Source organism: Pseudophryne corroboree, chromosome 4, assembly GCF_028390025.1.
Source record: "Pseudophryne corroboree isolate aPseCor3 chromosome 4, aPseCor3.hap2, whole genome shotgun sequence".
In the NCBI taxonomy this organism is placed as follows: Eukaryota; Metazoa; Chordata; class Amphibia; order Anura; family Myobatrachidae; genus Pseudophryne; species Pseudophryne corroboree.
Genome location: NC_086447.1, coordinates 2,302,135 through 2,318,752, shown reverse-complemented (window position 1 = coordinate 2,318,752; position 16,618 = coordinate 2,302,135). Strand labels below are relative to the sequence as shown.

Here is a 16,618-nt window from a genome sequence, read left to right as displayed (position 1 = left end):
ACTGCTCTCTCCCCGGCTCCATGTTACCCTCTCATACAGTGACCTCTCTCCCCGGCTCCATGTTACCCTCTCATACAGTGACCTCTCTCCCCGGCTCCATGTTACCCTCTCATACAGTGACCTCTCTCCCCGGCTCCATGTTACCTCTCATACAGTGACTGCTCTCTCCCCGGCTCCATGTTACCCTCTCATACAGTGACTGCTCTCTCCCCGGCTCCATGTTACCTCTCATACAGTGACCTCTCTCTCCCCGGCTCCATGTTACCCTCTCATACAGTGACCTCTCTCTCCCCGGCTCCATGTTACCCTCTCATACATTGACCGCTCTCTCCCCGCCTCCATGTTACCCTCTCATACACTGACCTCTCTCTCCCCGGCTCCATGTTACCTCTCATACAGTGACTCTCTCTCCCTGGCTCCATGTTACCCTCTCATACAGTGACCGCTCTCTCCCCGGCTCCATGTTACCTCTCATACAGTGACTGCTCTCTGCCCGGTTCCATGTTACCCTCTCATACAGTGACCGCTCTCTGCCCGGCTCCATGTTACCCTCTCATACAGTGACCTCTCTCTCCCCGGCTCCATGTTACCCTCTCATACAGTGACCTCTCTCTCCCCGGCTCCATGTTACCCTCTCATACAGTGACCTCTCTCCCCGGCTCCATGTTACCCAATCATACAGTGACCTCTCTCCCCGGCTCCATGTTACCCTCTCATACAGTGACCTCTCTCTCCCCGGCTCCATGTTACCCTCTCATACAGTGACCTCTCTCCCCGGCTCCATGTTACCCTCTCATACAGTGACCTCTCTCCCCGGCTCCATGTTACCCTCTCATACAGTGACTCTCCCCGGCTCCATGTTACCCTCTCATACAGTGACCGCTCTCTCCCCGGCTCCATGTTACCCTCTCATACAGTGACTGCTCTCTCCCCGGCTCCATGTTACCCTCTCATACAGTGACCACTCTCTCCGGCTCCACGTTACCTCTCATACAGTGACTGCTCTCTCCCCGGCTCCATGTTACCCTCTCATACAGTGACCGCTCTCTCCCCGGCTCCATGTTACCCTCTCATACAGTGACTGCTCTCTCCCCGGCTCCATGTTACCCTCTCATACAGTGACCTCTCTCCCCGGCTCCATGTTACCCTCTCATACAGTGACCTCTCTCCCCGGCTCCATGTTACCCTCTCATACAGTGACCTCTCTCCCCGGCTCCATGTTACCTCTCATACAGTGACTGCTCTCTCCCCGGCTCCATGTTACCCTCTCATACAGTGACTGCTCTCTCCCCGGCTCCATGTTACCTCTCATACAGTGACCTCTCTCTCCCCGGCTCCATGTTACCCTCTCATACAGTGACTGCTCTCTCCCCGGCTCCATGTTACCCTCTCATACAGTGACTGCTCTCTCCCCGGCTCCATGTTACCTCTCATACAGTGACTGCTCTCTCTCCCCGGCTCCATGTTACCTCTCATACAGTGACTGCTCTCTCCCCGGCTCCATGTTACCTCTCATACAGTGACTGCTCTCTCCCCGGCTCCATGTTACCTCTCATACAGTGACTGCTCTCTCCCCGGCTCCATGTTACCTCTCATACAGTGACTGCTCTCTCCCCGGCTCCATGTTACCCTCTCATACAGTGACTGCTCTCTCCCCGGCTCCATGTTACCTCTCATACAGTGACCTCTCTCTCCCCGGCTCCATGTTACCCTCTCATACAGTGACTGCTCTCTCCCCGGCTCCATGTTACCCTCTCATACAGTGACTGCTCTCTCCCCGGCTCCATGTTACCTCTCATACAGTGACTGCTCTCTCTCCCCGGCTCCATGTTACCTCTCATACAGTGACTGCTCTCTCCCCGGCTCCATGTTACCCTCTCATACAGTGACTGCTCTCTCCCCGGCTCCATGTTACCCTCTCATACAGTGACTGCTCTCTCCCCGGCTCCATGTTACCTCTCATACAGTGACTGCTCTCTCCCCGGCTCCATGTTACCTCTCATACAGTGACTGCTCTCTGCCCGGCTCCATGTTACCTCTCATACAGTGACTGCTCTCTCCCCGCCTCCATGTTACCCTCTCATACATTGACCTCTCTCTCCCCGGCTCCATGTTACCCTCTCATACATTGACCGCTCTCTCCCCGCCTCCATGTTACCCTCTCATACACTGACCTCTCTCTCCCCGGCTCCATGTTACCTCTCATACAGTGACTCTCTCTCCCTGGCTCCATGTTACCCTCTCATACAGTGACCGCTCTCTCCCCGGCTCCATGTTACCTCTCATACAGTGACTGCTCTCTGCCCGGTTCCATGTTACCCTCTCATACAGTGACCGCTCTCTGCCCGGCTCCATGTTACCCTCTCATACAGTGACCTCTCTCTCCCCGGCTCCATGTTACCCTCTCATACAGTGACCTCTCTCTCCCCGGCTCCATGTTACCCTCTCATACAGTGACCTCTCTCCCCGGCTCCATGTTACCCAATCATACAGTGACCTCTCTCCCCGGCTCCATGTTACCCTCTCATACAGTGACCTCTCTCTCCCCGGCTCCATGTTACCCTCTCATACAGTGACCTCTCTCCCCGGCTCCATGTTACCCTCTCATACAGTGACCTCTCTCCCCGGCTCCATGTTACCCTCTCATACAGTGACTCTCCCCGGCTCCATGTTACCCTCTCATACAGTGACCGCTCTCTCCCCGGCTCCATGTTACCCTCTCATACAGTGACTGCTCTCTCCCCGGCTCCATGTTACCCTCTCATACAGTGACCACTCTCTCCGGCTCCACGTTACCTCTCATACAGTGACTGCTCTCTCCCCGGCTCCATGTTACCCTCTCATACAGTGACCGCTCTCTCCCCGGCTCCATGTTACCCTCTCATACAGTGACTGCTCTCTCCCCGGCTCCATGTTACCCTCTCATACAGTGACCTCTCTCCCCGGCTCCATGTTACCCTCTCATACAGTGACCTCTCTCCCCGGCTCCATGTTACCCTCTCATACAGTGACCTCTCTCCCCGGCTCCATGTTACCTCTCATACAGTGACTGCTCTCTCCCCGGCTCCATGTTACCCTCTCATACAGTGACTGCTCTCTCCCCGGCTCCATGTTACCTCTCATACAGTGACCTCTCTCTCCCCGGCTCCATGTTACCCTCTCATACAGTGACTGCTCTCTCCCCGGCTCCATGTTACCCTCTCATACAGTGACTGCTCTCTCCCCGGCTCCATGTTAGCTCTCATACAGTGACTGCTCTCTCTCCCCGGCTCCATGTTACCTCTCATACAGTGACTGCTCTCTCCCCGGCTCCATGTTACCTCTCATACAGTGACTGCTCTCTCCCCGGCTCCATGTTACCTCTCATACAGTGACTGCTCTCTCCCCGGCTCCATGTTACCTCTCATACAGTGACTGCTCTCTCCCCGGCTCCATGTTACCCTCTCATACAGTGACTGCTCTCTCCCCGGCTCCATGTTACCTCTCATACAGTGACCTCTCTCTCCCCGGCTCCATGTTACCCTCTCATACAGTGACTGCTCTCTCCCCGGCTCCATGTTACCCTCTCATACAGTGACTGCTCTCTCCCCGGCTCCATGTTACCTCTCATACAGTGACTGCTCTCTCTCCCCGGCTCCATGTTACCTCTCATACAGTGACTGCTCTCTCCCCGGCTCCATGTTACCCTCTCATACAGTGACTGCTCTCTCCCCGGCTCCATGTTACCCTCTCATACAGTGACTGCTCTCTCCCCGGCTCCATGTTACCCTCTCATACAGTGACTGCTCTCTCCCCGGCTCCATGTTACCTCTCATACAGTGACTGCTCTCTCCCCGGCTCCATGTTACCCTCTCATACAGTGACTGCTCTCTCCCCGGCTCCATGTTACCTCTCATACAGTGACTGCTCTCTCCCCGGCTCCATGTTACCCTCTCATACAGTGACTGCTCTCTCCCCGGCTCCATGTTACCTCTCATACAGTGACTGCTCTCTCCCCGGCTCCATGTTACCCTCTCATACAGGGACTCTCTCTCCCCGGCTCCATGTTACCCTCTCATACAGTGACTGCTCTCTCCCCGGCTCCATGTTACCTCTCATACAGTGACTGCTCTCTCCCCGGCTCCATGTTACCCTCTCATACAGTGACCGCTCTCTCCCCGGCTCCATGTTACCTCTCATACAGTGACTGCTCTCTCCCCGGCTCCATGTTACCTCTCATACAGTGACTGCTCTCTCCCCGGCTCCATGTTACCCTCTCATACAGTGACTGCTCTCTCCCCGGCTCCATGTTACCCTCTCATACAGTGACCTCTATCTCCCCGGCTCCATGTTACCCTCTCATACAGTGACCTCTCTCCCCGGCTCCATGTTACCTCTCATACAGTGACTGCTCTCTGCCCGGCTCCATGTTACCTCTCATACAGTGACCTCTCTCTCCCCGGCTCCATGTTACCCTCTCATACAGTGACCGCTCTCTCCCCGGCTCCATGTTACCCTCTCATACAGTGACCTCTCTCCCCGGCTCCATGTTACCTCTCATACAGTGACTGCTCTCTGCCCGGCTCCATGTTACCTCTCATACAGTGACCTCTCTCTCCCCGGCTCCATGTTACCCTCTCATACAGTGACTGCTCTCTCCCCGGCTCCATGTTACCTCTCATACAGTGACTCTCTCTCCCCGGCTCCATGTTACCTCTCATACAGTGACTGCTCTCTCCCCGGCTCCATGTTACCTCTCATACAGTGACTGCTCTCTCCCCGGCTCCATGTTACCTCTCATACAGTGACCTCTCTCTCCCCGGCTCCATGTTACCTCTCATACAGTGACTGCTCTCTCCCCGGCTCCATGTTACCCTCTCATACAGTGACTGCTCTCTCCCCGGCTCCATGTTACCCTCTCATACAGTGACCGCTCTCTCCCCGGCTCCATGTTACCCTATCATACAGTGACTGCTCTCTCCCCGCCTCCATGTTACCCTCTCATACAGTGACTGCTCTCTCCACAGGGGACGCTGTGCGGAGGAGTTGAACAGTTTGATTGTTGTTTGCGACGAACAATCTATAAAAATAAGTTTGAGATGACGTACGTTGGACCCAGCCAGGTGAGACCCCAGTGTCGCTGTGTGTGAGAGAGGGAGACCCCCAGTGTCGCTGTGTGTGTGTGTGTGTGTGAGAGGGAGACCCCCAGTGTCGCTGTGTGTGTGTGAGAGGGAGACCCCCAGTGTCGCTGTGTGTGTGGAGAGGGAGACCCCCCAGTGTCGCTGTGTGTGTGAGAGGGAGACCCCAGTGTCGCTGTGTGTGTGAGAGGGAGACCCCCCAGTGTCGCTGTGTGTGTGTGAGAGGAGACCCCCAGTGTCGCTGTGTGTGTGTGAGAGGGAGACCCCCCAGTGTCGCTGTGTGTGTGTGAGAGGAGACCCCCAGTGTCGCTGTGTGTGTGTGAGGGAGACCCCCAGTGTCGCTGTGTGTGTGAGAGGGAGACCCCCAGTGTCGCTGTGTGTGTGAGAGGGAGACCCCCAGTGTCGCTGTGTGTGTGAGAGGGAGACCCCCAGTGTCGCTGTGTGTGTGAGAGAGGGAGACCCCAGTGTCGCTGTGTGTGTGAGAGAGGGAGACCCCCAGTGTCGCTGTGTGTGTGAGAGAGGGAGACCCCCAGTGTCGCTGTGTGTGAGAGAGGGAGACCCCCAGTGTCGCTGTGTGTGTGAGAGGGAGACCCCCAGTGTCGCTGTGTGTGTGTGAGAGGGAGACCCCCAGTGTCGCTGTGTGTGTGTGAGAGGGAGACCCCCAGTGTCGCTGTGTGTGTGTGAGGGAGACCCCCAGTGTCGCTGTGTGTGTGAGAGGGAGACCCCCAGTGTCGCTGTGTGTGTGAGAGGGAGACCCCCCAGTGTCGCTGTGTGTGTGTGTGAGAGGGAGACCCCCAGTGTCGCTGTGTGTGTGAGAGAGGGAGACCCCCAGTGTCGCTGTGTGTGTGAGAGGGAGACCCCCAGTGTCGCTGTGTGTGTGTCGTGAGAGGGAGACCCCCAGTGTCGCTGTGTGTGTGAGAGAGGGAGACCCCCAGTGTCGCTGTGTGTGTGAGAGGGAGACCCCCAGTGTCGCTGTGTGTGTGAGAGGGAGACCCCCAGTGTCGCTGTGTGTGTGAGAGAGGAGACCCCCAGTGTCGCTGTGTGTGTGAGGGGAGACCCCCAGTGTCGCTGTGTGTGTGAGGGAGACCCCCAGTGTCGCTGTGTGTGTGAGAGGGAGACCCCCCAGTGTCGCTGTGTGTGTGTGTGAGGGAGACCCCCAGTGTCGCTGTGTGTGTGAGAGAGGGAGACCCCCAGTGTCGCTGTGTGTGTGTGTGTGAGGGAGACCCCCAGTGTCGCTGTGTGTGTGTGTGAGGGAGACCCCCAGTGTCGCTGTGTGTGTGAGAGAGGGAGACCCCCAGTGTCGCTGTGTGTGTGAGAGGGAGACCCCCAGTGTCGCTGTGTGTGTGAGAGGGAGACCCCCAGTGTCGCTGTGTGAGGGAGACCCCCAGTGTCGCTGTGTGTGTGAGGGAGACCCCCAGTGTCGCTGTGTGTGTGTGTGTGAGGGAGACCCCCAGTGTCGCTGTGTGTGTGAGAGAGGGAGACCCCCAGTGTCGCTGTGTGTGTGTGAGAGGGAGACCCCCAGTGTCGCTGTGTGTGTGAGAGGGAGACCCCCAGTGTCGCTGTGTGTGTGTGAGAGGGAGACCCCCAGTGTCGCTGTGTGTGTGAGAGGGAGACCCCCAGTGTCGCTGTGTGTGTGAGAGGGAGACCCCCAGTGTCGCTGTGTGTGTGAGAGGGCAGACCCCCAGTGTCGCTGTGTGTGTGAGAGAGGGAGACCCCCAGTGTCGCTGTGTGTGTGAGAGGGAGACCCCCAGTGTCGCTGTGTGTGTGTGAGAGGAGACCCCCAGTGTCGCTGTGTGTGTGAGAGGGAGACCCCCAGTGTCGCTGTGTGTGTGTGAGAGGGAGACCCCCAGTGTCGCTGTGTGTGTGAGAGGGAGACCCCCAGTGTCGCTGTGTGTGTGAGAGGGAGACCCCCAGTGTCGCTGTGTGTGTGTGAGAGGGAGACCCCCAGTGTCGCTGTGTGTGTGAGAGGGAGACCCCCAGTGTCGCTGTGTGTGTGTGAGAGGGAGACCCCCAGTGTCGCTGTGTGTGTGAGAGAGGGAGACCCCCAGTGTCGCTGTGTGTTGTGAGAGGGAGACCCCCAGTGTCGCTGTGTGTGTGAGAGGGAGACCCCCAGTGTCGCTGTGTGTGTGAGAGAGGGAGACCCCCAGTGTCGCTGTGTGTGTGTGAGAGGGAGACCCCCAGTGTCGCTGTGTGTGTGAGAGAGGGAGACCCCCAGTGTCGCTGTGTGTGTGAGAGGGAGACCCCCCAGTGTCGCTGTGTGTGTGTGAGAGGGAGACCCCCAGTGTCGCTGTGTGTGTGTGTGAGAGGGAGACCCCCAGTGTCGCTGTGTGTGTGTGAGAGGGAGACCCCCAGTGTCGCTGTGTGTGTGAGAGGGAGACCCCCAGTGTCGCTGTGTGTGTGAGAGGGAGACCCCCAGTGTCGCTGTGTGTGTGTGAGAGGGAGACCCCCAGTGTCGCTGTGTGTGTGAGAGAGGGAGACCCCCAGTGTCGCTGTGTGTGTGAGAGAGGGAGACCCCCAGTGTCGCTGTGTGTGTGAGAGGGAGACCCCCCAGTGTCGCTGTGTGTGTGAGAGAGGGAGACCCCAGTGTCGCTGTGTGTGTGTGAGAGGGAGACCCCCCAGTGTCGCTGTGTGTGTGAGAGAGGGAGACCCCCAGTGTCGCTGTGTGTGTGAGAGAGGGAGACCCCCAGTGTCGCTGTGTGTGTGAGAGAGGGAGACCCCCAGTGTCGCTGTGTGTGTGTGAGAGGGAGACCCCCAGTGTCGCTGTGTGTGTGAGAGAGGGAGACCCCAGTGTCGCTGTGTGTGTGTGAGAGGGAGACCCCCAGTGTCGCTGTGTGTGTGAGAGAGGGAGACCCCCAGTGTCGCTGTGTGTGTGAGAGAGGGAGACCCCCAGTGTCGCTGTGTGTGTGAGAGGGAGACCCCCAGTGTCGCTGTGTGTGTGAGAGAGGGAGACCCCCAGTGTCGCTGTGTGTGTGTGAGAGGGAGACCCCCAGTGTCGCTGTGTGTGTGAGAGAGGGAGACCCCCAGTGTCGCTGTGTGTGTGAGAGAGGGAGACCCCCAGTGTCGCTGTGTGTGTGAGAGAGGGAGACCCCCAGTGTCGCTGTGTGTGTGAGAGAGGGAGACCCCCAGTGTCGCTGTGTGTGTGGAGAGGGAGACCCCCCAGTGTCGCTGTGTGTGTGAGAGAGGGAGACCCCCAGTGTCGCTGTGTGTGTGAGAGAGGGAGACCCCCAGTGTCGCTGTGTGTGTGAGAGGGAGACCCCCCAGTGTCGCTGTGTGTGTGAGAGAGGGAGACCCCCAGTGTCGCTGTGTGTGTGAGAGGGAGACCCCCAGTGTCCGCTGTGTGTGTGAGAGGGAGACCCCCCAGTGTCGCTGTGTGTGTGAGAGAGGGAGACCCCCAGTGTCGCTGTGTGTGTGAGAGGGAGACCCCCAGTGTCGCTGTGTGTGTGAGAGGGAGACCCCCAGTGTCGCTGTGTGTGTGAGAGGGAGACCCCCAGTGTCGCTGTGTGTGTGAGAGGGAGACCCCCAGTGTCGCTGTGTGTGTGAGAGAGGGAGACCCCCAGTGTCGCTGTGTGTGTGAGAGGGAGACCCCCAGTGTCGCTGTGTGTGTGAGAGAGGGAGACCCCAGTGTCGCTGTGTGTGTGAGAGGGAGACCCCCAGTGTCGCTGTGTGTGTGAGAGAGGGAGACCCCCAGTGTCGCTGTGTGTGTGAGAGAGGAGACCCCCAGTGTCGCTGTGTGTGTGAGAGAGGGAGACCCCCAGTGTCGCTGTGTGTGTGTGAGAGGGAGACCCCCAGTGTCGCTGTGTGTGTGAGAGGGAGACCCCCAGTGTCGCTGTGTGTGTGAGAGAGGGAGACCCCCCCAGTGTCGCTGTGTGTGTGAGAGAGGGAGACCCCCAGTGTCGCTGTGTGTGTGAGAGGGAGACCCCAGTGTCGCTGTGTGTGTGAGAGAGGGAGACCCCCAGTGTCGCTGTGTGTGTGAGAGAGGGAGACCCCCAGTGTCGCTGTGTGTGTGAGAGAGGGAGACCCCCAGTGTCGCTGTGTGTGTGAGAGGGAGACCCCCAGTGTCGCTGTGTGTGTGAGAGAGGGAGACCCCCAGTGTCGCTGTGTGTGTGAGAGAGGGAGACCCCCAGTGTCGCTGTGTGTGTGAGAGGGGAGACCCCCCAGTGTCGCTGTGTGTGTGAGGAGGGAGACCCCCAGTGTCGCTGTGTGTGTGAGAGGGAGACCCCCAGTGTCGCTGTGTGTGTGAGAGGGAGACCCCCAGTGTCGCTGTGTGTGTGAGAGAGGGAGACCCCCAGTGTCGCTGTGTGTGTGAGAGAGGGAGACCCCCAGTGTCGCTGTGGTGTGTGAGAGGGAGACCCCCAGTGTCGCTGTGTGTGTGAGAGGGAGACCCCCCAGTGTCGCTGTGTGTGTGAGAGAGGAGACCCCCAGTGTCGCTGTGTGTGTGTGAGAGGGAGACCCCCAGTGTCGCTGTGTGTGTGAGAGAGGGAGACCCCCAGTGTCGCTGTGTGTGTGAGAGAGGGAGACCCCCAGTGTCGCTGTGTGTGTGTGAGAGGGAGACCCCCAGTGTCGCTGTGTGTGTGAGAGAGGGAGACCCCCAGTGTCGCTGTGTGTGTGAGAGAGGGAGACCCCCAGTGTCGCTGTGTGTGTTGAGAGGGAGACCCCCAGTGTCGCTGTGTGTGTGAGAGAGGGAGACCCCAGTGTCGCTGTGTGTGTGAGAGAGGGAGACCCCCAGTGTCGCTGTGTGTGTGAGAGAGGGAGACCCCCAGTGTCGCTGTGTGTGTGAGAGGGAGACCCCCAGTGTCGCTGTGTGTGTGTGTGAGAGGGAGACCCCCAGTGTCGCTGTGTGTGTGAGAGAGAGGGAGACCCCCAGTGTCGCTGTGTGTGTGAGAGGGAGACCCCCAGTGTCGCTGTGTGTGTGAGAGAGGGAGACCCCCAGTGTCGCTGTGTGTGTGTGAGAGGGAGACCCCCAGTGTCGCTGTGTGTGTGTGAGAGGGAGACCCCCCAGTGTCGCTGTGTGTGTGAGAGAGGGAGACCCCCAGTGTCGCTGTGTGTGTGTGTGAGAGGGAGACCCCCAGTGTCGCTGTGTGTGTGAGAGAGGGAGACCCCCAGTGTCGCTGTGTGTGTGTGAGAGGGAGACCCCCAGTGTCGCTGTGTGTGTGTGAGAGGGAGACCCCCAGTGTCGCTGTGTGTGTGTGAGAGGGAGACCCCCAGTGTCGCTGTGTGTGTGAGAGAGGGAGACCCCCAGTGTCGCTGTGTGTGTGGTGAGAGGGAGACCCCCAGTGTCGCTGTGTGTGTGAGAGGGAGACCCCCAGTGTCGCTGTGTGTGTGAGAGGGAGACCCCCAGTGTCGCTGTGTGTGTGTGAGAGGGAGACCCCCAGTGTCGCTGTGTGTGTGTGAGAGGGAGACCCCCAGTGTCGCTGTGTGTGTGAGAGAGGGAGACCCCCAGTGTCGCTGTGTGTGTGTGAGAGGGAGACCCCCAGTGTCGCTGTGTGTGTGTGAGAGGAGACCCCCAGTGTCGCTGTGTGTGTGAGAGGGAGACCCCCAGTGTCGCTGTGTGTGTGAGAGAGGGAGACCCCCAGTGTCGCTGTTGTGTGTGAGAGGGAGACCCCCAGTGTCGCTGTGTGTGTGTGAGAGGGAGACCCCAGTGTCGCTGTGTGTGTGTGAGAGGGAGACCCCAGTGTCGCTGTGTGTGTGAGAGGGAGACCCCCAGTGTCGCTGTGTGTGTGAGAGAGGGAGACCCCCAGTGTCGCTGTGTGTGTGTGAGAGGGAGACCCCCAGTGTCGCTGTGTGTGTGTGAGAGGGAGACCCCCAGTGTCGCTGTGTGTGTGAGAGGGAGACCCCCAGTGTCGCTGTGTGTGTGAGAGAGGGAGACCCCCAGTGTCGCTGTGTGTGTGAGAGAGGGAGACCCCCAGTGTCGCTGTGTGTGTGAGAGGGAGACCCCCAGTGTCGCTGTGTGTGTGAGAGGGAGACCCCCAGTGTCGCTGTGTGTGTGAGAGAGGAGACCCCCAGTGTCGCTGTGTGTGTGAGAGAGGGAGACCCCCAGTGTCGCTGTGTGTGTGAGAGAGGGAGACCCCCAGTGTCGCTGTGTGTGTGAGAGGGAGACCCCCAGTGTCGCTGTGTGTGTGAGAGAGGGAGACCCCCAGTGTCGCTGTGTGTGTGTGAGAGAGGGAGACCCCCAGTGTCGCTGTGTGTGTGAGAGAGGGAGACCCCCAGTGTCGCTGTGTGTGTGTGAGAGGGAGACCCCCAGTGTCGCTGTGTGTGTGAGAGGGAGACCCCCAGTGTCGCTGTGTGTGTGAGAGAGGGAGACCCCCAGTGTCGCTGTGTGTGTGTGAGAGGGAGACCCCCAGTGTCGCTGTGTGTGTGTGAGAGGGAGACCCCCAGTGTCGCTGTGTGTGTGAGAGGGAGACCCCCAGTGTCGCTGTGTGTGTGAGAGAGGAGACCCCCAGTGTCGCTGTGTGTGTGAGAGGGAGACCCCCAGTGTCGCTGTGTGTGTGAGAGAGGGAGACCCCCAGTGTCGCTGTGTGTGTGGTGAGAGGGAGACCCCCAGTGTCGCTGTGTGTGTGAGAGGGAGACCCCCCAGTGTCGCTGTGTGTGTGAGAGGGAGACCCCCAGTGTCGCTGTGTGTGTGAGAGGGAGACCCCCAGTGTCGCTGTGTGTGTGAGAGGGAGACCCCCAGTGTCGCTGTGTGTGTGAGAGGGAGACCCCCAGTGTCGCTGTGTGTGTGAGAGAGGGAGACCCCCAGTGTCGCTGTGTGTGTGAGAGAGGGAGACCCCCAGTGTCGCTGTGTGTGTGAGAGGGAGACCCCCAGTGTCGCTGTGTGTGTGAGAGGGAGACCCCCAGTGTCGCTGTGTGTGTGTGAGAGGGAGACCCCCAGTGTCGCTGTGTGTGTGTGAGAGGGAGACCCCCAGTGTCGCTGTGTGTGTGAGAGGGAGACCCCCAGTGTCGCTGTGTGTGTGAGAGGGAGACCCCAGTGTCGCTGTGTGTGTGAGAGGGAGACCCCCAGTGTCGCTGTGTGTGTGAGAGGGAGACCCCCAGTGTCGCTGTGTGTGTGTGAGAGGGAGACCCCCAGTGTCGCTGTGTGTGTGTGAGAGGGAGACCCCCAGTGTCGCTGTGTGTGTGAGAGGGAGACCCCCAGTGTCGCTGTGTGTGTGTGAGAGGGAGACCCCCAGTGTCGCTGTGTGTGTGAGAGGGAGACCCCCAGTGTCGCTGTGTGTGTGAGAGGGAGACCCCCAGTGTCGCTGTGTGTGTGAGAGGGAGACCCCCAGTGTCGCTGTGTGTGTGAGAGAGGGGAGACCCCCCAGTGTCGCTGTGTGTGTGAGAGAGGGAGACCCCCAGTGTCGCTGTGTGTGTGAGAGGGAGACCCCCAGTGTCGCTGTGTGTGTGAGAGGGAGACCCCCAGTGTCGCTGTGTGTGTGAGAGGGAGACCCCCCAGTGTCGCTGTGTGTGTGTGAGAGGGAGACCCCCAGTGTCGCTGTGTGTGTGTGTGAGAGGGAGACCCCAGTGTCGCTGTGTGTGTGTGAGGGAGACCCCCAGTGTCGCTGTGTGTGTGAGAGAGGGAGACCCCCAGTGTCGCTGTGTGTGTGAGAGGGAGACCCCCAGTGTCGCTGTGTGTGTGAGAGGGAGACCCCCAGTGTCGCTGTGTGTGTGAGAGGGAGACCCCCAGTGTCGCTGTGTGTGTGAGAGGGAGACCCCCAGTGTCGCTGTGTGTGTGAGAGGGAGACCCCCAGTGTCGCTGTGTGTGTGAGAGAGGGAGACCCCCAGTGTCGCTGTGTGTGTGAGAGGGAGACCCCAGTGTCGCTGTGTGTGTGAGAGGGAGACCCCCAGTGTCGCTGTGTGTGTGAGAGGGAGACCCCCAGTGTCGCTGTGTGTGTGAGAGAGGGAGACCCCCAGTGTCGGTGTGTGTGTGAGAGGGAGACCCCCAGTGTCGCTGTGTGTGTGAGAGGGAGACCCCCAGTGTCGCTGTGTGTGTGTGTGAGAGGGAGACCCCCAGTGTCGCTGTGTGTGTGTGAGAGGGAGACCCCCAGTGTCGCTGTGTGTGTGAGAGGGAGACCCCCAGTGTCGCTGTGTGTGTGAGAGGGAGACCCCCAGTGTCGCTGTGTGTGTGAGAGAGGAGACCCCCAGTGTCGCTGTGTGTGTGTGTGAGAGGGAGACCCCCAGTGTCGGTGTGTGTGTGAGAGGGAGACCCCCAGTGTCGCTGTGTGTGAGAGAGGGAGACCCCCAGTGTCGCTGTGTGTGTGTGTGAGAGGGAGACCCCCAGTGTCGCTGTGTGTGTGAGAGGGAGACCCCCAGTGTCGCTGTGTGTGTGAGAGAGGGAGACCCCCAGTGTCGCTGTGTGTGTGAGAGAGGGAGACCCCCAGTGTCGCTGTGTGTGTGTGAGAGGGAGACCCCCAGTGTCGCTGTGTGTGTGTGAGAGGGAGACCCCCAGTGTCGCTGTGTGTGTGTGAGAGGGAGACCCCCAGTGTCGCTGTGTGTGTGTGAGAGGAGACCCCCAGTGTCGCTGTGTGTGTGTGAGAGGGAGACCCCCAGTGTCGCTGTGTGTGTGTGAGAGGGAGACCCCCCAGTGTCGCTGTGTGTGTGTGTGAGAGGGAGACCCCCAGTGTCGGTGTGTGTGTGAGAGGGAGACCCCCAGTGTCGCTGTGTGTGTGTGTGAGAGGGAGACCCCCAGTGTCGCTGTGTGTGAGAGAGGGAGACCCCCAGTGTCGCTGTGTGTGTGTGTGAGAGGGAGACCCCCAGTGTCGCTGTGTGTGTGTGTGAGAGGGAGACCCCCAGTGTCGCTGTGTGTGAGAGAGGGAGACCCCCAGTGTCGCTGTGTGTGTGTGTGAGAGGGAGACCCCCAGTGTCGCTGTGTGTGTGTGTGAGAGGGAGACCCCCAGTGTCGCTGTGTGTGTGTGTGAGAGGGAGACCCCCAGTGTCGCTGTGTGTGTGTGTGAGAGGAGACCCCCAGTGTCGGTGTGTGTGTGAGAGGGAGACCCCCAGTGTCGCTGTGTGTGTGTGTGAGAGGGAGACCCCCAGTGTCGCTGTGTGTGAGAGAGGGAGACCCCCAGTGTCGCTGTGTGTGTGTGAGAGGGAGACCCCCAGTGTCGCTGTGTGTGTGTGAGAGGGAGACCCCCAGTGTCGCTGTGTGTGTGTGAGAGGGAGACCCCCAGTGTCGCTGTGTGTGTGTGAGGAGGGAGACCCCCAGTGTCGGTGTGTGTGTGAGAGGAGACCCCCAGTGTCGCTGTGTGTGTGTGTGAGAGGGAGACCCCCAGTGTCGCTGTGTGTGTGAGAGGGAGACCCCCAGTGTCGCTGTGTGTGTGTGTGAGAGGGAGACCCCCAGTGTCGCTGTGTGTGTGAGAGGGAGACCCCCAGTGTCGCTGTGTGTGAGAGAGGGAGACCCCCAGTGTCGCTGTGTGTGTGAGAGGGAGACCCCCAGTGTCGCTGTGTGTGTGAGAGGGAGACCCCCAGTGTCGCTGTGTGGTGTGTGTGAGAGGGAGACCCCCAGTGTCGCTGTGTGTGTGTGAGAGGGAGACCCCCAGTGTCGCTGTGTGTGTGTGAGAGGGAGACCCCAGTGTCGCTGTGTGTGTGAGAGGGAGACCCCCCAGTGTCGCTGTGTGTGTGAGAGGGAGACCCCCAGTGTCGCTGTGTGTGTGTGAGAGGGAGACCCCCAGTGTCGCTGTGTGTGTGAGAGGGGAGACCCCCCAGTGTCGCTGTGTGTGTGTGAGAGGGAGACCCCCAGTGTCGCTGTGTGTGTGTGAGAGGGAGACCCCCAGTGTCGCTGTGTGTGTGAGAGGGAGACCCCCAGTGTCGCTGTGTGTGTGTGAGAGGGAGACCCCCAGTGTCGCTGTGTGTGTGAGAGGGAGACCCCCAGTGTCGCTGTGTGTGTGAGAGGGAGACCCCCAGTGTCGCTGTGTGTGTGAGAGGGAGACCCCCAGTGTCGCTGTGTGTGTGTGAGAGGGAGGACCCCCAGTGTCGCTGTGTGTGTGAGAGGGAGACCCCCAGTGTCGCTGTGTGTGTGAGAGAGGGAGACCCCCAGTGTCGCTGTGTGTGTGTGAGAGGGAGACCCCCAGTGTCGCTGTGTGTGTGAGAGGGAGACCCCCAGTGTCGCTGTGTGTGTGTGAGAGGGAGACCCCCAGTGTCGCTGTGTGTGAGAGAGGGAGACCCCCAGTGTCGCTGTGTGTGTGAGAGGGAGACCCCCAGTGTCGCTGTGTGTGTGTGAGAGGGAGACCCCCAGTGTCGCTGTGTGTGTGAGAGAGGGAGACCCCCAGTGTCGCTGTGTGTGTGAGAGGGAGACCCCCAGTGTCGCTGTGTGTGTGAGAGAGGGAGACCCCCAGTGTCGCTGTGTGTGTGAGAGGGAGACCCCCAGTGTCGCTGTGTGTGTGTGAGAGGGAGACCCCCAGTGTCGCTGTGTGTGTGAGAGGGAGACCCCCAGTGTCGCTGTGTGTGTGAGAGGGAGACCCCCAGTGTCGCTGTGTGTGTGAGAGAGAGGGAGACCCCCAGTGTCGCTGTGTGTGTGAGAGGGAGACCCCCAGTGTCGCTGTGTGTGTGAGAGGGAGACCCCAGTGTCGCTGTGTGTGTGAGAGGGAGACCCCCAGTGTCGCTGTGTGTGTGAGAGGGAGACCCCCAGTGTCGCTGTGTGTGTGTGAGAGGGAGACCCCCAGTGTCGCTGTGTGTGTGAGAGGGAGACCCCCAGTGTCGCTGTGTGTGTGGAGAGGGAGACCCCCAGTGTCGCTGTGTGTGTGAGAGGGAGACCCCCAGTGTCGCTGTGTGTGTGAGAGAGGGAGACCCCCAGTGTCGCTGTGTGTGTGAGAGGGAGACCCCCAGTGTCGCTGTGTGTGTGAGAGGGAGACCCCCAGTGTCGCTGTGTGTGTGAGAGGGAGACCCCCAGTGTCGCTGTGTGGTGCTGAGAGGGAGACCCCCAGTGTCGCTGTGTGTGTGAGAGACGAGGGAGACCCCCAGTGTCGCTGTGTGTGTGAGAGGGAGACCCCCCAGTGTCGCTGTGTGTGTGAGAGGGAGACCCCCAGTGTCGCTGTGTGTGTGTGAGAGGGAGACCCCCAGTGTCGCTGTGTGTGTGTGAGAGGGAGACCCCCAGTGTCGCTGTGTGTGTGAGAGAGGGAGACCCCAGTGTCGCTGTGTGTGTGAGAGGGAGACCCCCAGTGTCGCTGTGTGTGTGGAGGAGGGAGACCCCCAGTGTCGCTGTGTGTGTGAGAGGGAGACCCCAGTGTCGCTGTGTGTGTTGAGAGGGAGACCCCCAGTGTCGCTGTGTGTGTGAGAGGGAGACCCCCCAGTGTCGCTGTGTGTGTGTGAGAGGGAGACCCCCAGTGTCGCTGTGTGTGTGAGAGGGAGACCCCAGTGTCGCTGTGTGTGTGTGTGAGAGGGAGACCCCCAGTGTCGCTGTGTGTGTGAGAGGGAGACCCCCAGTGTCGCTGTGTGTGAGAGAGGAGACCCCCAGTGTCGCTGTGTGGTGTGAGAGGGAGACCCCCAGTGTCGCTGTGTGTGTGTGAGAGGGAGACCCCCAGTGTCGCTGTGTG

At 60.1% G+C, this 16,618-nt stretch overlaps 1 protein-coding gene across 7 annotated transcripts in view; it reads left to right on the top strand.

Annotated features, from left to right (window-relative positions):
* Window positions 1-16,618, top strand: part of IFT172 (intraflagellar transport 172) — a 553,694-nt gene that overhangs the window by 141,620 nt on the left and 395,456 nt on the right. For all 7 annotated transcript variants that reach the window (XM_063914906.1, XM_063914909.1, XM_063914907.1 and 4 more), the window contains exon 10: window positions 5,007-5,102. In XM_063914906.1, the coding sequence (XP_063770976.1) occupies window positions 5,007-5,102 (96 nt within the window). The remainder of the gene's footprint in view (window positions 1-5,006; window positions 5,103-16,618) is intronic.